The sequence below is a fragment of the Netta rufina genome (genome assembly GCF_964035555.1).
Source record: "Netta rufina genome assembly, chromosome: 2".
Taxonomy (NCBI): Eukaryota; Metazoa; Chordata; class Aves; order Anseriformes; family Anatidae; genus Netta; species Netta rufina.
Genome location: NC_140124.1, coordinates 109,809,012 through 109,831,783, shown reverse-complemented (window position 1 = coordinate 109,831,783; position 22,772 = coordinate 109,809,012). Strand labels below are relative to the sequence as shown.

General features: G+C 39.8%; 1 protein-coding gene across 3 annotated transcripts in view; it reads right to left on the bottom strand.

Annotated features, from left to right (window-relative positions):
• Positions 1 to 22,772, bottom strand: part of MIB1 (MIB E3 ubiquitin protein ligase 1) — a 75,185-nt gene that overhangs the window by 8,123 nt on the left and 44,290 nt on the right. For 2 of the 3 annotated variants that reach the window (XM_084282025.1, XM_084282027.1), the window contains exons 13-20: positions 16,597 to 16,729; positions 16,134 to 16,220; positions 13,062 to 13,223; positions 8,458 to 8,639; positions 6,512 to 6,704; positions 4,926 to 5,004; positions 3,300 to 3,413; positions 2,081 to 2,181 (exon numbers count right to left, since the gene is read on the bottom strand). In XM_084282025.1, the coding sequence (XP_084138151.1) occupies positions 2,081 to 2,181; positions 3,300 to 3,413; positions 4,926 to 5,004; positions 6,512 to 6,704; positions 8,458 to 8,639; positions 13,062 to 13,223; positions 16,134 to 16,220; positions 16,597 to 16,729 (1,051 nt within the window). The remainder of the gene's footprint in view (positions 1 to 2,080; positions 2,182 to 3,299; positions 3,414 to 4,925; positions 5,005 to 6,511; positions 6,705 to 8,457; positions 8,640 to 13,061; positions 13,224 to 16,133; positions 16,221 to 16,596; positions 16,730 to 22,772) is intronic. The other variant, XM_084282026.1, reaches the window with a different exon arrangement.

Below are 22,772 nucleotides of genomic sequence, written 5' to 3'. Positions count from 1 at the left end.
TAAGCTGAAAAAACAGTAAGCAAACAAGAAAGCTCTCAAGCCAAAATCTGCACAAGAATGACCAGAACCATCTCTTTCTGGTCAAACAGGTATTGAATAATCACCTGTTTGATACTTATTTAAAAAAAAAATAAATAAATACTAATGGACGAAAGGGCATTTCAAAGTGAAGGAATGGACCTCAATTCTCAAAGCATTCCAGTATTAAATCTTTCTTACTACTGCAAATATGAAAACCAGAAAATACAAGTAGAGAATAACATGTATAAAATAATTATTCTTTTCTCCCTAATACAACATAACTTTCTGATATTAGCTCCTTGCTATAGCAATTCCCTAGGGTAAGACAAAATTATTATGAATAAAAGAGCACCTTACGAGGACTGAAAAACCCACAACTGAGATCACGTCTAATCAAGGAGAAAAACTGTAAAATGAAGTAGTTTTTCTTTTGCATCCCTCCATTAAAAAAATATTACCATATCCAAACAGAACTCAGATCATTTATAAACTCATAAAATAAAGTAACCAGAAAAAAAAAATACATCTGAAGAAAACAGATTACTTGGATTAGAGCATTCATCTGCATGTTTGGATCTATCATTTTAAATGCCAAAGCAGTAACCTTATTATCAACAGTTACTTTTTTCATCCAACGATGTTATAAAAAGTAAAACTGAAATAAAACAGCAGATCTAAGAAGTCACAGATCTGCACTAGCTCCAGATGTTACCGTTGAGGAAGACATGCATTTCTCAAATGACAATTTTTAATCTGCATGTTCTTTTGCAGACACAAACTATGAAAGAGTATGCTTTTAATCAGATATTAGAACTTTACTGCTGCTAGGGTCTTGGACAGCTCTCATATGACAGGAGCAGGTTTTCACCGACATGTCACCAAGATTAAAATTCGACAGTATATCAGCTCTCAAATATAAGGCATTTAGGTATGGGTCCTAGAACTAGTGACCCAAAACTTCAGTCTTAACTTTCATGCACATGAACAGCTGAGAGTAACAACCATCTCAGCTAGATGGGATGAAGTACTGCAGACTGCTTTAAGCCTCCAAGAAGAAGAGGAAAGTAGTGTAACAAGAAGGTTTCTTTGTCTCTTATACTCATTAATTTTTTTTTTTTTTCTAATTATGTTATATGGAAGTCAAAAATCACATATCAGGGTTCTCTTCTAAGACAGTAAGTTCATACTGTAGTCCAATACCCAAGTCTTTTACTGCTGAAAAATATCAAATTTTCATTTGTTCAGATGGAAAAGGTTTAAAGGTTGGACTAGATGATCTTACAGGTCTTTTCTTACCTAACTGATTCTAGGATTCTACATGATTCTAAAAGCAATGAAACCATGTAGTGATTTACCACAGGAAAAGTCCCACATGTAGACAGCACTTCAATAGTATTTCAATAATTCTCATGAAACTAGACTTAGAGGCATAACAAATCTAAACAGATGGCTCTCAATTCTCTGAAACATTAATTTTGAGGTGTTTTGTTTTTATTAGGTTTCTAAATGGCATGCAACTTAATTAACCAATGAATTATCACTATCTATAGCCAATATAAATAGATTTCCACCTGCAAATATGATGCATAATTACAAAAGAAAAAAACTCTCATTTACATTCTAAATATTCAAATTATGTGCTTACACCCCATGGATTTCATTTTGCAACCAGACACAAATTGTTTTAACAGTACATAAACTAGATGCTACAGCTAAATGCCAGCCACTGCTCAAAGGCACCTCGTGAACAGACAAGTTAAGGTTCGGCTCGATATAGAGCAGTGAAAAATAGCTACTTTCATCAGTGTTCTGTGAGAACAACTGCTGTAGCTAGTACATTCAGTCAGCTCAACAAGCATGGGACACTTGTTTTTTGTTTTTATTTTTAAATCTGTACACAGAAGACAAACGAACATCATAAAAATTATTGGTTAACTAAAATTTAAGAACTGAGTAACTTCAATGTGTTATTTTGTTTTAAATAACAGAAGATGTATCAGCTTTTTAATTGGCTTAAGTTACCTTAGTGGTCCATAAAATTTTTATCTAGCACTTTTACCTGTTCCTTGATGTCTTGTAACTGTTGCTGCAGCTTCTGTACATCTGCATTGACATTAGTGTTGTCTTTGTCTTTCTGCATAACTGGAATGTTTCCACTTGCTGTAATTTAGAGAAAATAAAGATATGTGATTACGTCTAATGAAACAGGAATAATTATTTCCAGAACACTAGCTATAATTTTTCAATTATCTAAAATAATGTCATTCAAATAGATTTGATCATCTAATTTAATTCACTATAACCTCACTGCAGCTCAATTCCTGAAGAACTTTAGAGTTTTGTAGCAACAAAGTTGGCAAATATTTCCTCAATAATAATGCTCAAAATGCCTCTAAGCACCTCAGTGTTTTCAGAGTTATTTGTCAGTGATGCTCCTCCAGTGAAGTTTAAAAAAAAATAAAATCAAGCAGAGCCCTTTCACTCTGAAAAACCCTTTTTATCCACATAGCTGATTCTATTTGGTGATCAAATCTATACACAAGTATCATGGAAATAGTTTGGTTAAATTCTAAAGCAACTCAGGTTATGTTTTGTCTTTGATTGATCCAGGAAGCGATGTTGCTATATAAAACCAAAAACTCGAGAAGTACTTCATATGACAAATTTCAAATTTACAACATATTAAAAGCCTGATTTTAAGGATTATACTTTTCCATTTATGAATAGTGTGAAAAGAATGACTTAACATTCCAATTCAGATAAAATTAAATTCAAACACTGCATACCACACGTGTAGTCCATAAAAATAATTCATAGAAATTACTCAAAAAAGTCACAAAAAGTTTTAGAAAATCAAAGCAGGTAATGTAAAACTGAACGATGTCATGGAAATTGCTTATATCTAGATGCTAAACAGTTACTATTTCTTTATTAGTCAGACAGTTCCAGAAATAAAAATAATACATGTATGGACTCTCATGCACAATCACAGTCAATCTTCAGCTTTTTCTTTGTAGGTCATTAATAAGTTGCCAAGAAGTCATGTATGTTTCAGCTTCTACTCTGGACAATGTAGGCAGTCCTTTAGAGAAATGGTTGGTGCTATCATAGCATTGATAGCAATACAGAAGGAGGCAGCATAAACAGGTAACTGATACATGGCTATTAAACTTTTCTTCAAAAAGAAAAGGAAAGATTTAGGTCATTTCAAAGAATAAGAAAGAAAATAAGAAGTTGTTGGAGGGAAGGGAAAGAGTATGGGTCTTGGAGTCACTCACAAATATCATCAGTGGTATCTTCTGTACCTTTCCCTCCGCAGCACATTATGAAAGGCACTCTTCGCTCTACCACTGCCCGACATTGTACGCATTTCTTCATCAAGCTTGCACAATCTGAGAGGACAGAGAAATAAATTAAGAAATAAATCCTGCTATTCTCACTGTTCTTCTTTCTTAACATGAGCGTGTTTATTCTTTTCACAGTAACGATACACCAATACCATAACAAAGGTTTACAATACAAATACCTACTTGTGTTTGTTTTCACTTCATTTTCTGTAAATCAGACTCATAAACAATCTCATTTGGGATTCAAAGCAAACTTGTTCTATTTATTTTCTTTTAACATTATTTCTGGTGAGCAGGTTCCTCTTTTTCCAACCAAATGTCTATTCCACAAGAATTACTGAAGTTAAAAAAGTAAAATCACACCCATTTGAGACCAGAACTTTCAAGTCTGTCTTGATTACCTGCTTTTTCTTCCATAACCAAGGACCTCATATATTGTACTAACATGCCAGGGGTAAACAGAGGTAGTTCCTTGCCCTCAAAAGAGTAAACCCATATGTTTTGATACCATCCTAGAAAGAAAGCTAGCATTATTCTGCAAAAGGCAAGTGACCATGTCTCAAAATTGCCAAAGGTTACTGTGAATCAACAGAGTATACCTCCTATGAAGTATACAAATTTGAGGACTCTTTCTCATCATGCTTAGAAAGGATCTACAGAAAATAATCTGGAAAGAAACCATTTGCATTTGTAGAGCCATTTGCTGTCATTGTTACAGTTTTGACTTGGCAATGACTATTTCACTGCTGAAATCCTTCACCACAGTGATTAATCTTTTTACTGAGAAACTAATTAAAAAACTTCTCTCATCATCTTTCAAGTGCAGACAGCGAAAGAGCCCAGATCAGGACTGGGATCAGGATCAGGAACAGTAAAGTTAGTGATGCAATGTCAGGTCTCTCAGCCAGAAGAGAGAAAGAAACCAGATTTCTTTAACAAGACCAAACAAGCAATTACTTATTGGAAAAGACTACCTTCCCCCTCCTATAGTATGTCAGCAGCAAGCACTGCTCTTCTCTAGGCAAATGACCCTTCAACAAAGCCTTGAAATGTCTGGTGACAAGGTGGTGGCTGTATTCTCATCCAATTATTCTCAAGATAGAAAATTTCTGGAGATCTCCTATGTCTTTTTGCAAGACACATGATGTATCTGCTATAGAAAAACTAGAGCCCTTGTGCAAATCTGCAGATCACTAAGGAAGCACATTAAAATATTTACTTACAGTTTTTTTTAAAACATGATTTGCACATCTGAACACACACAGAAAACTGTAACTAAACAATGAATGAACAGCAGGCTACTATAATCTGAGCAAACCTACTCACTATTAAATAATTCAGAGAGAAGCAGCTGCTCTCTAAATTTCTGGAAATCTCCACTTTGTCCTCTAAATACTTCATTAGCAGCTTGCCAAGTAATGCCAACCTTCTGATTATCACACCAAACTATCAAGTTGTACTCAAAGCCAGATCATTAATGAGCTTTCAGCAATCTTTTATTAAAAATGTTCTGTTTCAGGACTATTTCAAAAAGAACATCCTGTCAAGTCTACTTACTCTCACAAGCACACATATGACCACAAGGCTGGAAAAGCACTGCTGCCTTTTTGTCTGAACACACCACACATTCTTCAATCTGTAAAGTGCAATAAACATAGATATGAGAACAGTTTATCTCCTGCTGTCGACATCAATTTGCTTTTTCATTCTCTTTGGAAAGGCATGTGGACTTTAAGAAGTTCCATCTAAGCTATATTTACTAATTCATCACCTCAAAATTCAATTTAAAGGAATTATCACACTAAAGACATATATGCTGGCAGTATTTAAATGTTCAGTACACTGACAGATATTAGCACTATTACTGACAGCCTTAGCACTGCAGATATTACCCTAAGTATTTATACAGAACATTAGAAAACTATCAGATAGATCGTATTGAATAGATACTCTCCAAATTAGCAAAAGAAATCCAAGGAAGGTTATCCACAAAGGTTAGCTTTCACCTAGGAAAGCTGATTTCCGTAGATCGTCTTCTTCAGATGGATGAGGGGGCAGCAGACTTACTTTGCTGCTCTGAACCACTGTGGCAGAACTTTTCCACTGACTATAAAGAAACTCTACAGAGAAGGAGCTCACACTGCATTAACATTTTGTCTTTGAAAATATGCATGGCAGAATGAGTGAACAGTGTAAGAAGAATAAAATAGTGAACAGTAAAAACAGTACAAATGTACATTTGCAAGTTGCATATTTACTCTGAGACAGAGAAGAAACACAGAAGCTGATTAGCCAAAGGTGTTTGGATAGAGATAAAAAAACAGAGTGGGTTTTCTGTAGATCAGAAAACTTGTAAGTGGAATATGAGATTTTTATATATGTATATATGTGTGTATATATTTATTTATTTATTTATTTATTTATTATTTTTTTAATGGCCAAAAAGCAACAAGAAGGACAAGGCCTGGTGATTACTAGGAAAAAAGGAATACTCAAACAGAAAAGCAATGGGGATGCACCCAGTGTAGTCACAAATACCCGGGAGCAACCATTTGAGAAACATGAGGAACTTACTGGGATTAGGTCCCTGAAATAGGGCACAGCTGGTTGATACTCTGAAGAAGAAAGTGTAATAAAATTCATAATTCAAAAAAAAATAAAAATAAAGAAAGAACATGAAAGATGAAAAGAATACTGAATAAAAACTAGTACAAAACTAACTCAGTTTACAGATGAATAATCTTTCCAAGCAGCCCTAAGGAATAAAAGAACTCAGTATAACTGAGGAAATTGTATTTCAGGAGAAACAGCGATTTATCTTAACATGGGAAAAAAATACCAGGAAAAAAATAAAACAACTTCAGGTTGCTGTATTATGAAGTCTGATGACCAGAGCAAAAAAAAAAAAAAAAAAAAGACATTGACATGGAGGGGGAGAATGAGGAGCAGATAGGACACGAGTACAGGGAAACAGACAAGATTAACACACAATGTTGGGACAAGATATCAAAAAGATTAACAATTCCATCCAGTGAAATGCCTGTAAGGCAAAATACAGCTTAAAATATACACTTTTCCTTGACCTCTTTTTTACTTTTCCATTAAAAATAGAAAGAGAAACAGAAAGCTTTGGAAATGTTTACCTTTGTCCTAGACTGAACTTGCTCTTTACAGATGAGGCATTTTTTCACCCGTGGTGAGCACAGAGAACACGTGGCAATATGTCCACACGGGCCAAACAGAGTGTCTCTCTTCATGTCTGAACACACCATACATTCTTCTAAGGTTTCAGAGTCATTGTTGATCATAGACGGGCTTCGGGAACCAACCTGGCCACTACAAAGAAACCCTGCAGTCAGGCTTTTTTTTTTTTTTTATACTCATACTGCACATCAATTCGCTGCTTATCTGTATGTTCCTATACATTCAAGGATCAGTGTATATCTTAACACAATCCCAACTGTATATTCCCACGTGTACTGTCGACACAAGCATGAGGTCTCACGCTCAGATAAGGCATTCTATAGAAACAGCCCACAGAAATTGGAATAGCATCTTGTAAATGCAAAAAAACCCTACCCTCCCAACTCATGAGTTTAGTTTTTAACAGAGTAATAATAACGTATAGATTCAGAACGGCACACCTTACCACCTGGAAAGCCTGAATATACTTGTATTACTTTCCAAATGGCAGACTTGTAAAAGAAGCCCCAAACTCCTGAAGTGACCTCACCCTGCATCTGTGTCCTATGCTGCAGCTCACCCAGCAGAGGGAGCATGGGTTAAATGTAAACAGCTCAGTCCTACAACGCTCACAAGCCCATAAAAGGTGGCGAGAAGGAAGAACAGCCACAGTGATGAGGCTGAGACAGACAAAAAGTCTCTGCAGAAAATTAAGCACCTTACGTGCTAGGGCAACATCAACAAGAACAGTTTCCCTTCGTGACATTTTGCAAGTACATTTTTCATTTCCATGCACTGACTTCTGAGCAGGAATTAAGGATAAGAATCATGTAAGCCAGTGACAGGAATATAACTAGGACAACTTCCCATACTAAGTGCACTTGATGACATTTTGGTGAAATTGTAATTCCCAAAGAAGTGCTTCTGAGGTGCCAGGCCTAACCCCTCTTTTTCTTATTGCAAAGTCATGCAGTCATTCAGCCTGACAGGTACTCAAAAGGTGCTCCATGCAAAGCAGGATCATCCCTGAATTCACATTATTCAGGGTGTTTCTCCATTCTAGTCTTATTTCACAGCCTCTGTGGGCAACCAGTCCCAGGGCTCAGTTATCCTTTCAGTGATGTCCCCCCACCTCTTCTCTGGAGTTGGAGTTTTACCAACCTCCAACTGCACTTTGCCACCTCCCCATTCCCCCCCTTCCCATATGAACAAGCTTTGTGCTGTGCTTCTAGGCCCTGGTAATGCAATCTCCACCCTGCCTGAATGTAATAACCAGTGTTGTTTACTTCCCAACTCATCAAAATCCTTGCAAACCAAGCTTCAGAAAAAAAAAATAATAATAAAAAAAATAGAACCACTCTGGTGACATCTAGTCCAATTCTCTAAAATTGCTACAACCCATTCCTGCTTAGAAAGAGCCACTTCAAAGCAACCAAACCCCAAATCTATTCAGTCTCCCTCCCTCCCAGTAAAATTCCTCACAGCCTGGTCAGATAGCTGGTTTTCCTTTACTACAAACCTCAGCTCTTCCAAACAGAAGCACAGTCAGGCCATCAGACAGGTATAATGCCTGCAGCAAATCCTCAGCACAGGAGGTGGGCGAGAATGGTAAGCAAGCCCTACTCAGACCCAGCTACAAGACAGGAGGCTGGTACCAGGCAGAGGAGGAGCAAGGCCTGGGAATGAGGCACAGTTCAAACTTCAGAGTGTGAAACTCTTGTAAGATTTGCAGATGTTTCAAGGAATGTATGTGTAGACAGTATTCAATGTATCACAGAATACCAAAAAAATGAATAGAAGTCAAGAAAAAGCTTGTATGTTTTAACACTATAGGTAGTAGAAGCATGGTGTTTTAAATGCATCAGTTAATCTACAGAAAACTGGGCTATTTTATTAACATACATACCTGACTTTTTCTTTGTGGCATTTAGCCAGTGCTTTGCAGAGGCTAGGATCAGGGCAGAGATCGAGAGGAGACTGCCCCTTCTTATTACGGATGCTGAGGTCAGCTCCGTTGGCTGCCAGGAAGCAGGCAATGGATGCTGCGCTCTTCTTCTCTGCTCCCTGAGTGCCAAGTCCCATTATTAACTGAAAGACAACAAATACGTAAGCAACTTGAGAGACTCTCTACAGTTACAAGCAGGCTGGCCAAAGGAAAGCACGAGCACACACACACACACAAATCTGTAAGCCCAAGGAAGCGACTCTAGAACTAAAAACAAAGCCATTGTATGGTTGCTTAAATCTGTACTCGTTTTTCCTTTAAGGAACTACAATTCTGCAAGTAGTTCTCCTGCTGAAGCACTCCATTTCCTGCACACTTGTCAAGGGGCTGTCCTTCTGCACAAGCATTAAAGGGCATAGTCCCACTGGGTCTCTACTCAAAATACAGCCAGAGCACACTGAAATTGCCAAGGTCACATGAGATGCTACCACCACTGCACGTGGACAGAAAACACAGTTGGGCAGAGAATGAACACACACTTTCAGTAGCCTAGTGAGCAATGCACCTGCCCAAGACAGACTTAATTTTAGTTGTCTTCTCAGCATGGAGGGATTTAAACTCACCTACCTGTCCTAATCACATAACACTCCTTCACCCTTTCACAGCTATGTCTGTATCTGTGTAGTTTCTGTACTGTGTATTTTCTGCATGACCCGCAGGGCCAGCCAGGAAAACAAAGAGAGAAGGCTCACTCCCTCAGCCCCACAATGACAGGGTTCACCTACTCTGGAGTATTCTGGGCCTTCTCCCAGCACCTTTTTGTACTAAAGCTTGATGAGATAAAATGTAGAAGTGTAATGCAGACTACATGTCATGTGAAACTGCTGGCACTGCTAAGAGTCCCCCAGCAAACCACACAAGACTGTTATTCAAAGGAGCAGCCTGAGCACAGCTGGCACAGATTCAATTCAAGGAGTTTTAAGTGCTGAATTCCGGAGTCACGAAGGCTTCAACACTGGGAGAGAGGCAGGATTTTCTACACACCTTGCTCCCAATATCTGATTTCAGCACCCAACTTCACTGATTTACATTATTCTATCCCACTTCTGTTTTGTGCAGCCTATCCCTGTACCTCTTCTTCTAAAAGCTGGGTGTTAAGTACCACCCTTAAAAAAATTAATGATTATTACCCCAGACAAAATGATCTTTTGTGATTAAAGAACTAGGGTGTGCTATTTTAGATGTTGCAGCACATAGGAATAAATTTCAAATACCATATATCTGTCCCATATCCAAAGGTTGCATACCTCTGAGTCTGAACCACGATGAAAATAGTTTTCAAAACCTCTCTAGTTACATCTCCCAGCCCTCAGAGGTGACTTGTGAAGAACAAAGCTGGGTTTGGGCCCATACCTTGCAGCATGTGAAGTATGTCTCAGAATTCTCTCCCCTGCCTTGATTATCTGCAAGATATCTTTGTCATCACACAGCCATCCAGGTTTAGGAAAGCATTTTTTTTTTTAATTTAAAAACCTCAGTCTACAGTTCCTCCTAGTTGGAAGTTTTTATATAAATACATGTTACTGAGATGCTACAATACTCTTGAAGGTTGCTTCATGAGTTCACGGATACTTGTGGTCCAGCACACTTTCCTATGACCAAATAAAAACTGCATAGCTTGAAAGATTTCATAACAAGACAAGCAGTAAGTTACAGAGAGAAGTTGTTTTGTGGCGTTCAGATCACAAAACCAGTTTTGTTTAGAAATTCAGCCCGTTTCTCTGCACTTCAGTTACAGCAGTAGCTGAAGTGAAGCACAGACTTTATCTACAATCTGTCTACCTTGGGTCCTGTCAGTAATCCAGCTGTGGCAGCACAACGCCCAGTGAAAGCTGATTTGCTCTGAGGCTGGCAGAGCAGACGTTCTTTGAAGGCATGCCTGCAACCAATTTGCTCTAGTCCTCTCTCAGTTCCTGGGACACAAGTTCTCTTACCATCCACATTTGCACCTCATGGGCTCTGAGCTGTTCCAGAATGAAACAACTACTGTTTCTCCAAGAGGAAAATCAAACACAGTTACCAGGATATTTTCCTTCACTCGGTATGGGCACACACTATGCCAAGACTGGCTCCTCCACCTGGAACAGTCACCAACATTATTCAAGAAAATCTCGAGTCCTAAAATACCTCTGCATGCTGTATGCTTTAAAATCATCAAGACGGTATCACAACACATGACATTTGGTAGTCTGCAACATTTCAGGCACACAGAATGGAGAAAAAAAACAACAAGCAAAAAAGACACTATGTCTTAGGGCCAGTATAGGGGCAGCAAGTCCCCTCTGCAGGAGGCTGGATAGAAAATGTATCAGCACAAGCCAGTTCCAGCCCATCCACCTGCAGGAGAGAAGTCTCTTTGGGGCATAATCCACACAAACACTAGTTATTGTCTGCGTTATTTTAACTACTGACCCCTTAACCAGTAAGTGACCTAACTAACTTCCATCAGAGCTCCTTTAGCTTAAACTAGCATCTCCGCAGTGGCTACATTTTAGATCTTAGAAGTGTGTTAAGAGTCCAGAAGATGCCTGTATTAAAATACACGACATCCTATAAGCCTGTGGAATTATGTTTCTTTAGAATAAAAAGTGTCATAGGCTAAGGAACACTGCATCTGTAATAAAGAAGCCAAAACGACTTTTTTTTGTCCTGGTGGGGATTGGACTTCAGAAAAGTTCTCCTCCTCCCAACTGTACAATCTTCATAATGAGTATATTGATAAAATACACTTGTTTTTCATATTGATGCCTAAAATCGGTAGGGCTGTCATGACTGTTGACAACATGCATTTTAAATAGTCTGTCATATTAAAAAAGCAACTGAACAAAACTGACAAAAATTGCTTCAGTTATTACAACAGCTTAATACTGACATTCACAAGGAACTACTAAAATCAATACTAAAGAATTCATTCCATAAAATTCCACTTATGAAGTAAGTTCCCAGTGTCAGTGAAGTGTGTTTTGTATTTTAAGCTGTGCTTGAAGGAAAAAGTAACAAAGGGTAGATTTTCAATGATGTTGCTGTTTAACATGAAACAGCTTACCAATAAATGAAATAAAAATCCAAAATATAACATCCTGCAAGTGAAATTTTATTTCAGTTGAAGATACTGAAAAAGAATAATTGTTGAAGTGTTATATTACAAAGATGCACCCTAGGGCTCAGCAGGTTGATATCTCAAAGACAACAGCCTAAAATTGTTCTTTTTAAGATACCAACCAAAACGAAGCCAAAAGTATAAATCTTTTTAAAACCAATACAGCTCAAATGAAACTAGAAGAAAACAGTATAGAGAAGAAAACAAAAACAAAACCATTTTTTTCTCTGAAACATAAAACTCAAAAATAAATTTTAAAAGGTGAAAAATACACGTCTAAAAAACTCCAAACACAACTCATCCAGTTTCGTTGTGGATATCACTAAGATAGGCAACTGACATATGAAATGACTGACATATGAAATGCTGAATCTGAGAAAGAGCACTCGCTTCCTGCTCATTCATTTCAAAATTAAATACATGCACACAAAGGATTTTGACCAATTTCACAGAGTCCATTTCAGATCATGGAAACACAACTTAGCTGTAACTGGTTTCTTCCTGTCCCTTAAAAGGACACAAGCATTTTTTGTATATGCGAGCCATAACTAGGCCGGTGTATTTCAGTGAAATGAATTAGCCAATTTGAAAAATCTTTGTTGTACAATGGAATTATTATTTTGAACAAAGACTTTTAAATCAAGTTGTTTTGGAATGAAATGCTGTAACTATCACATACAGTTAAAATTAGAAAAAAGTATTATGATATTGGTAACAAATGACTCAGCAAATCTGATTCCCTGTCATGCTGCACATCTTCACTATTTACTGAAAAAATGCTGTTTGCTTTCCACAATTCAAGTCACTCCATAATTTTCCTTTTCCTATCAGCAAAACTATAAAATTCATCTTTAAAGTTCACACAGCTTCTCAGGTGTAAGCATTTTTTTTCAGTAAAAAGATTTTGACCTTTATTAAAGGGAGTTTTGACTATTTCCTTACCACATCGCCATTTCTGAAATTAACTCTGTCGGAAAGATACTTAACAAGTCATCATGCAAAGACTAAGAATGCTTTGTTCTAACAGAAAAAGCTTTCAGAGGGTTAGAGAAGTGGCTAAACAATTAAAGCTACAAAGTCATGCAAGATGTCAAACCACAGAAAACATAATTTTAGTCTTATTCTGTACTGTATTACTGTACTTTTGATTTTTGGCAGCCATATATTTGCTATTAAAGAGTGTTGCAGAACTATTTTGAACCCATATTTTTCTTTAACAAAAGGCAGAGACTAAATGCTAAAAACTCCATAAAAAAAAATCTGCCTACACTGCAATGTAATGTGGAATATATTTTAACTTATGCTGCCAAAAAACAGTTCAACAGTACAGAAACTAGATAAGCTACAATAATAAAGAGATAAAGGCATAGAAAAAAAAAGGAATAAATAAATGCATTTTATTTACTGTGTTCTTTGATGGCTCCCAAGCAGTATCTACCTTGCCCACATCTTGCATGTCTTGGAGTTGGCGGAGCTGTGACAGGGTGTGGTGCCTCAGGGCTTCATGCAGGGGAGTATCCCCATCTTTATCCTGAATATCCAGCTTAGCACCTGCACGGACTAAGAGCTGAAAAGAGAGAGAACTCCATTTGAGAAACCAAAAACCAGCTACTTATTCCATTTAAAAAGTAATTTCAATGAAGCTGTGGTTTGGGATGCACCAAAGGGTTATATGCACTTAGGGTCCAAAAGGGTTTTATATATATATATATACATGTTACGTGTTATACACCTTGCTACATTTCACAGTTGAGTTTATTTAAATTTATTTCTCTTGCTTCAAGCTCAGCCTCCAACTGAAGCATTTACCTCTTTCAAACGTCAATTTTATTTCAGCAGAAGCCTTGTGCATGGCTGAGTGAGAGACAGATGCATTTTACAGGATTCTTCCTACCTTTAACTCTTACAAGAGAGCCTAAAATGCAATCTATTAGGGTAACATATCAGAAACAGAACAAAGTGGACGAAACTTTAGGTATGTGTATATTCCGTAATAATAGGTTTCAATGACCTCAAAGATCACCACCTTCACACCATGCTGAGCTTTACAACTTAATGTATAAATAACCAGTTAACGTACAGTATCCTCAGCTAACAAAATAGTTAAAGCACATATTTAGGTTTATCCTTATGCAGCAGAAGACAACAAAACCACTATTACCCACTATCTTCGAACACTTTGCAAAGTAATGAACAGTAAGACTCATCTTGAAGGCTAAAATTAGCCATGCCCCCTACGACATATGTTCCAGTTCCTATGATATGAAGGCCTTCCCATTCATGCTGCACTTGCACCCAGCTCTCCCCTGATTTGATGCATCAGAACTTTCTTAAATATGCTGTTACACAAAACAGCCAACACATGCTGAAAAATAACAATGCCCTTAAAAAAAAAAAAAAAAAACAACTCGTTGGTGCTATTCAGAAACCCACAGATAGAAGCAGCTGATGTTTTAACTTTAGTTTTGAACTTTTGCTACTCTGCAGAACTCTGAATTGCAGTGGAGACAAAAAGCATGGCCTAGAAACAGGGATATACAAAGGGTAATCTCCCTCTTTAGAAAAAGCTTGCTTGCAAGGATTTTAGCCTCAGAATTGAAGAATCTCAGACTTTAGGAACGGCTAAAATGAAAATACCTCAAAAGGAATTCAGAACTCATGTGTCAAGGAAATACCTGCCTGTAATTGATTGCAGCTTATCATTTCCCCAAACCCTTCCACAACTGAATGAAAAGAAAGAAAAAAGCTAAAACTCTCAGCAGTCCTCCGGACATCTTATACCCTCTAAATGGACTTACTCTGACCCAAGTTTTCTCTCTTACACTCACATCCTGCCTGCCACTAGCCATGTTCTGTTTCAGAGTTTCTCCTGGAAACAGTAGCATGTTAGGGAAATTTCCCTGTCACTGCTATGGGTTTCTAGTAATCCCTCTGAAGAAAACTCTACGAGAAAACTCTTTTCAGAGCAACCTGGAATCCCTGGCTACCATGGGAAATTCAAAGCCCTTGCAGAAGCTAAAAATAATAATAATAATAATAATAATAATAATAATAATAATAATAATAATAATAAAGGGCAAAAAGATATAAAATAAAAAATCTCCCTTTGTCATGACTGCGGAGCTTTTAAAAGAGCCCTGCTACCTTTGACCACTATTCCACAGATGCCTGAGGGTACAACCCAACCCTGGAAAGTACCCAATAGGAATTAAATTTGAAATATAGGAGCCAACATGTTCTCTGCATGGCTGCATGAGTTATTTTAGGACTTCTCAACGCTAATCCAGCTCTGAAGTACGGCTACTCTATAGGGCCGTTCACGTAAACATTCTTGGATGTAAGCGTGTCAACCCAAGCCACGTACTCGTGCTCCAACGTGCCTACCTTCCTGTCATCCACTACGTTGGTATTGTGTTCCCAGGTGCCCTGTCAGTTCCCGAAGGGCACAGGAGCTCACCAATTAAATATAGCTGCAGAAAGGCTTGCAGAATGCAAGTGACTCTCCGAAACCATTCTTTGGTAGCAAGTGGTTCCAGATATAGGGCCGTATCACATGTTTCACTGTAATGGGATCACGTCCATCAACCCGTGGAGATGGAGAAGCCTTACAGCAAAATAACGCCAGACAGAGGCACCGACACAGCTCTGCACCGGGGGCACAATTCTCTGTGAGCCTGAGTAAAAGTCATTTTTTAATATAGGATGATTCTCACAACACTAACACAAAAACTACACAGAGGTCGCAGGCCAGGCCGATGAATTCACTTGTAGCAAACATTTCCTACAGCACTGAGCACTCTCTCCAAGCCTCAACAGCCCACACTAGCAATCCATGCCAGCTGTGGGTAAGCTGTGCTAGACTGCAGTTTCCTATGCCATCAGCACAGCTCTGTTAATTTTTTATTTTTTTTTTTTGTAAAAAGTATTAAACTTTTGCAATCATGTGAGCAAGAACAGAAAGTGCATTACTTTCATTGCTGATTTTATTACTGCTTATAGCTTTCCCATGCTAAGAACAGCAAACTATACAGTCAGGAGTGAAACTGATAAAAATGGTATTTCACCTAGTTAGCTTGCGAAAGCCACGAGCAAAAATAATTACTCATCAAAAATGCTATTTTGAGGTCTGTTACAGGACCATAAGACTCAAGACAAATTATAGAAGAACACACAGAAGGTCCCCTTCACTCAACAAGAAGGGACGCCGGAATTAGCAGCCGCAGAGAGGAAACCATAATACACATACACAAAAATTTAGCATTCCCGAAATTTCCTTCGTATTGCCTACTGACCTTCTGTACTAGCTGGTGGGTTTCCAAATTTATCAGAATTAATCATACAAGAATTCAATAGCTGTAACATGTTGCTAAACCATTTTTTTTTTTTTAAAGTTCATGGAGCATCTCTTTCTTAACAGCTTCACTCAGCTCGAATAAAGCACCATTCATCTGATGGCTGATTGCAACAAGATACTTACCCTAACAATTTGTGTGTGCTGTCGTTCAACGGCAAGGTGCAGAGCAGTTTGCTGGTTTACATTCTGGATATCCAGGTTAGCATTACCCTGTGAGATATTCAAAGCATTAGACCGTTACCATCCCAGCAATTCGTCTACAGGCAAGGCAGTCGATTAAAGCCCCAAATAAAACGCTCAGTATGATTCCCACTTTGAATACTTGAGAGCAGAAGTGAATAACTACTTTAATTGCTCTCTGTTGAGATGTTGATCTGTTGAATCAAACCAGTTATCAAACTGTCCAGTCCCTCTGCACTCTTAAGGCCATTGTAATGATCTCAAAAGCAAGTTTGACCTTTACCATGCGGCCTTCCCTGCTCCACTGCCTCTGCGTTGCGATTGCAGGCAGCAGCAGCAACCTACTTTCACATCAGATGGCTAATCAAAGCATGACACTTAAATCCTCCTGAGAGGAGAGCCCTACCTGATGCACCAGAAGTTCAGCCACTTCCACGTGGTTATTGAGAGCTGCCAGATGCAAGGCGGTGTATCCATCATCTTTTTTCTCATCAACAATCCACGGTCGCGGCAACTTGGAGAGCAATACGCGCATCGCACTGAAATAAATAGGCAGAGATGGCATAAGGGCATTTGTGAAGTATTCGCTGAATGATAACGGGACAAGAGTAAAAGCAACATTCATTTGCAGAACTACAAAGCAGTAGTGACAGAAATAACATTAGCCATTTCTCCAAAAACAGAAAGTGGGTGAAAAGTTGTATCGGCGGTTCCAAAGTCTAAAAATTTCATGTTCAATTCCTTCCAGTAGAAGTATGCAAACAAACCAGCCAATCACCCGGCACCAAAACTTACCCTAAATATTACTCACAAAGATTCTGAAACACAGAAGACAGAAATGCTTCTCTCTGAAAATCTCCATAGCAAACTTTACTTAAATATTTAAGAAACAAGTTTTACTACATGTTGGATTTCTTGAGAACCACTACTTCATAAACTGATGCTATTGTCCCTATCAGTTAAGACTTTCTATTTCTGAGATAAAACTTGAGTAAGTCCTTTTAGGAACAGAAGAAATGAACGCTGCAAGTGTAAAGTGAGATTAGTGGAATACGGGAATTTCAGTAACAGAGAGCAGCTGAGTTTAAGAAACCATGGCAGTGTCCAGTACTCTAGCCCACTTCTCCATGTGCTTACCAAGACGCCTACCAAGGGAAGTGAATTTATTATCTTACACTCAAATTCAAGGGTGGCAAAAAGCAACTTGATTACTGTAGTATTAAAGCAGGCTAAAATCCACAAAGTGCAAAGAAGGCAGTGATAAGGGCATTAATAACGCAACACTAGATGAACAAACTGGTCTATCTTGTATTCTCACAGAAACACACTTTTCTCAAAGCTCACCTGTCTTCATCTAGCTTTTGGAATAGGCAGGTAACCAAACTTGATTCCCTTATTATTTCATATTTGTAAACAGTACACATAGCTCCCTTAAGGCTCAAAGAGTAAAAAACCAGAAAATGCTATGATCTTGTTCTAGAAAACCTCTGCTATCAACCTGATCTTTCCCTTCTGTTGAAGCAAGGTGTGATTCACAGGAGAAACAGGGGTTCTTCACAAAATTCAAGCTTTAAAATCCAATACTAGCCAACACAAGTGGAAGCACTGAATTACAAACTGCCTTGCAATGTAGGTACCATAACTGAATCCAACGGTTCTTCATTAGCCACCTGATATTCAAAAGGCAGAGTTTCAATAAACATTCTCACAAAGCGAACCTTTTACTCAAAAAATATTTGCAGCGGATAACAATAAGCCATCTGCCCTGGTAAGCAGTAACTTAGCTCCTAATTCATTCCACTGACTGGTTACCTTGCACATCCACGTGGCATAAACGCAATTCATTCCTGAGCTCTGTCCTAGCATAAGCCAACGAGTTCCCTATAAAACAAGCAAAAAGCTGCGGTTGTGGCATGGTTCACTCCAATGAACAGAAATAAGAGTCCCTGAGGTAGTCTACTGTGTCAGTAAGAACATGCATTCCGTCCTCTGCACTACCGGGACTAACAATGTTGACTTCTGAAGCATCTCCTTGTATTCTCCCAATCCTGCAGAGCACACTAGATAAAGCCTCAGTTTCACCCTCTTCACACCAAACTGGTCACTTTTCTCCCCTAATTCAGAGTGTACGAAGTCACCACCACAAAGTATAACTGCATCTTCTGGCCCCAGGCCCCGCTCTAAATATAGCCAGCCTGTCTCCAAAGTGGTTCTGGTCACTGAACAGGGAACAGCCTTAGCCAACCCAGCTTACATTTTACGTCCTTGCCTTCCATAAGGAAATAAGGACACTGCCAACTCCACTGCTCTAAACCAAACTAAAATAATACCTAACATACATTCACATGCTTTAACAGATGCATCGGGAAGTGAGTATGCTTCAGAAACATTACTGTTGCTATTTCTTTAACACCTCATCTCTAAGAGAAAATAAAGAAATTAATGCAGTAATTTTATATGCTATGAAAAATAGCACTCATCCTAATATTTGCAAGAGCACTTAGCCTCAGCAGTTCTGTTTTCAAATCTTTTCCCACTTCATTTGCTGTCAAACACCAGCAAGGCTTTCTTCTGAAGCTCATCTGTAAAATATTTGGGGGCTCAGACAGTATCTTGTAAAAATGAGATGCCTGGTATGTTTCTGGATGCTTTTAAAACGCTTTATTCCTACTGGGAATCAAGTAGGACCAACAAAACAACCAACCTCTATGCAAAACAGAAACTTGTATTACTTCTCTCCGTGAAGCACCAGAGGGCTGGTAACTAATACTCAATTTCTTCTGCCTGTGCAAGTCAGAGATCACGCCTCCCTCTCTCCCAGACCTCGCTAACTTACTGGACAGCGGGATGGAAGGATGGTCTTGCGGACAGGACACCTTAAAATGCAGCAAGGCATTCATATGCCTCCAATGGGAAATTCTTGTGAGATGTTCTGTGGCTGCAGCCTCCTTCCCACCAGCTCAGCGGCAGCTTCCTTCAACACACACGACTGTGTTTCTTCATTTCAGGCTTCCCTGCTACTGCTATCCAGTTTTGCAGGATTTTCAGGAGCTGCTGCCAAAACGCTGACAGCTTGGCTGAGCGGCTATCATTCAGAACAGTTCTCACTGAAAGAAGCATGCACTGTACCATAAAAAGCCATGTCAGTGAATCAGTGCTACATGCCCATTACACAGCCACTCTTAATTCACGATTCCCCACACGGCACTCATGACGAAGCCGAACCGTGCCGCTCTGACATGGGTCCCGAAAACTTGCCTTAAAACAGAAAACAGACTTCTTTCGCCGTAATTGCGCTAAAAAGAAATCAGCAAATCTAATGGCAACCATGAAATGAGCTGGAGAGAATTCCGGATAATCATTTTGCGGTTTATTCAGCTGTTAGAGATTACACGGCTAATTGGAAGTTGCTTCAGAGGTTATTGACAATGTGTGTAAAACTTGGTGCTTTAACAGGGCTTTATGTCAACGTGTGCCAACTACGTCTTTCTTTCTTTCTTTCTTTCTTTCTTTCTTTATTTATTTATTTTTACAAAAGGTAAACTTTGGGGAGGGGGGGGGGGGGGGTTAGCAGGACGCAACGGCCGCCCCGTCCGTGAGGGGGATTTGAAATGTACCGTCCGTAACGGTCACCCCCCCGTCCCCGCGTGCGCCCCGCCAGGCCGCTCAATCGATCGGCCGAGCGCGGCGGGGCCCGGCGCACCTCGGCGCGGGTTGACTAAATATGGTCAGGGAAGAGCCGGCCGCGGGCAGCCGCCGGCCCGGCCGCGCGGGGTCCCGCTGCCCGCCCGCCCGCCTATAAAGGCCCGCGGGGCTGAGGGGCCGCGGGGACCCGCCGGGGAGGGGGGGGGGGGGGGCGAGAGAGGGAGGCGCTTCGTATTTTTTATTTTTTTTTATTTATTTTCTTTTTTTTTTTTCCTCAAGTGACTCCCAACTTCTGTGGCTTCTCTTATTTCTTCCTTTTTTTTTTTTCCCCTTTTTTTCCTTTTTTTTTCCCCCTTGTTTTTCTTTCCCCCCCCCTTTTTTTTCCTTTTTTTCCTTTTTTTTCCTTTTTTTTTTCCTTTTTTTTTTCACTTTTTTCCCTTTATTTTTTCCCTTTTTTTTTCCTTTTATTTTTTTTTCCTTTTTTTTTGTTCTTTTTTCCTTTTTTTTTTTTTCCTCCTTTGCCTGCGATTCCCCTCCTCACGTCTCACCTCCCCCCGGCTTCCCAGCACCGGACTCTTAAAGCCCTCAGCCCCGCAGACCTCAGGTATCACCTCGGGACGGCAGCCTCCGCCTCAGACACCCCAAAAGCAGGTGCCTCCACACCCTTATTTCCCCTTAATTACGATTTTGGGAGGGGTTTGGGGGGGGGGGTTAAGTTTTATGCATTTAAGGAGATGAGGCAGCACCCGCCCCAAAACTCGCCCCCTGCCCTCTCACCAAGAGCTGAGTCAGCGCCTCAGGACCAGGCGAGGTGGTGGTGGTGGCACTGGGACCAGATGAGGTGAGGCACTGGGACCAGATGAGGCACTGGGACCAGATGGCGGCTGCCGGTGTGCCGCTAGGTCACCCACCCGCTGCCTCTCTGCCAGCGCCGCATGCCAGACACTAAGCTCTCAGGTAAATCACACAGCCCTCAGCAGACCTGCATTGCTCTGCACGTTGCCAGGATGCCTGTGACTTGCTGCATGTCTAACTTCGCTGCTAGAATGTTTTCGGTCTTTTTTTTTTTTTTTTTTTTTGGTAATTGTTGCATTAATAATCCCTCTGCGCTGGGAGCAGTTTGAGTGTGGTGGAGTATCAAGCGTTTGTAGTGTGAAGAGCAGGCTGAAAGAAAGCAACGTTAGTCCAAAATCCGTAGCAGAAAAAGCCCAACTCGTCCGACAGGCAGAATTCTTGCAGAAGAAGATAACCTCAAGCACTGCGATGCCATTAACTGCTTCATAAACAGTGACCGCTAGCTTCACTGAGATGCATTATTTTCCTACGCAGGACACAACTAAAGGGTTATCAACTGTACCAAAAGAAAAAGAAAAAAAGCTAACAGCATGGTAGGGCAATGCTGAGTGCTGAGGGAGATGTAAGGAAAAATGTCAAGGTGCTTTATCTGAGATGTACGTGGAGACAACCTACTTAAAGCCCCAGAAGGCGAGCGCTGTAACTCTGATGCTGCATTGCTGTTTCTCCTTGTAGTGCTGGGCTGGCTCCTGCTACACGCTGATTTGCTCTCCATCAGCTGCACTAGGTTTTTGTCAGGAGCTGCAGAAATTCCTCCTTCCCCTGCTCTCGTCTTGCCTTACGACTACCACGTTTACTAATCGAAAAGCTCGCTTTAAATTTACCTTCTGAAGCTGCACAGACAAAGCTTAATCTTTACTGTCACCCCAACAAACTCCTGAAACAGAAATTAGGCAACCACAAGCTGTGTGTGACAGCCCTTTAGAAGTCAAACCCCCACCACACATCAAAGAGTTAACTATCATTCCAAACCACAGCACGCAGGCTGACACAACAGGCACAAATTTGGGTTTCGTTAGTTTGTGTGGTTTGGGTTTTTTCGTAGGATTTTTAATTTTCATAAATATTTTAAGTGTGGACAAGATTTTAACTGAAGCAGGTGAGTGCCAATTTAGGGAAAAAAATGCAGAAAACTGTCTGCAGAAGTGTTGAGTAGATATTGGCTTTCACATCTGACCTTTGGCCCAACAATCCAAATCCTGTCACAGCAGCTAGAGGTTGTTTTCTTAATTCAATGTCATCATCTTTGCGATAAGCAGGATCGCCACTGGCACGTGCAACTACGCCTTAAAAACCACTCTGAACTACAACTGAAATAAGCAGAAGCCTGCAAAGAGTTTGCAGAATACTGTATGGGATGTATAAATGCATGGAAATGGGGCTGGGGAGGGTAAGAGAGTTTGTAACTCCTGTGTTAAATGAGTCTGTACTTCCCTTTAGGACACCAGCATGGGAGTCTGCGAGAAGACCTCAGAGGAAAGCAGTTTTTATGGTGGAATACAACTATGAATCCCAAGAAAACACTTTGCAAAGCTACCAGAGATCCAACTCTCCATTCAGACTTGGTTGCTCAGAACGAACATCGAGAGGCTGCAAAACTCTGGATAAGCACTCCTACTGCCCGTGCCACCACAGAGCAATGAACTCTAACCAGCTTTAAGCCTCTGTGCAGGTAAATTGCATTGTCAAGTTCAGTTAGAGTATTAAGTTTGGATTTCTACCCTCAGTTACTCGTAACATTGTTCTTTCAAAGAAGTACCAGCCTGAATTTTACCTAATGACAGCACTAGTAGGAAGCAAAATGCTTTCCAGGTTCATCTGAGGGGTAGTTGAGCACCCCTGCGTGTACCTGCTCGGAGCACATACTTCTTTATGTACCCATATGAACATACAATGCTATGGAATGTAAAGAAGTATGTATTTTTGGCAGGCACGGAACAACCCGTAAGAGGAAACTAAACAGCTGTTGGAAGAAACAGGCTTCCCCCTTGTTTGAATGACATTCATGTGACAAATTAACTTGCTAAGGGGTCAGCTGGTATTGCCAAAATAACACGGACTTGTTAGTACCACATCACAAAG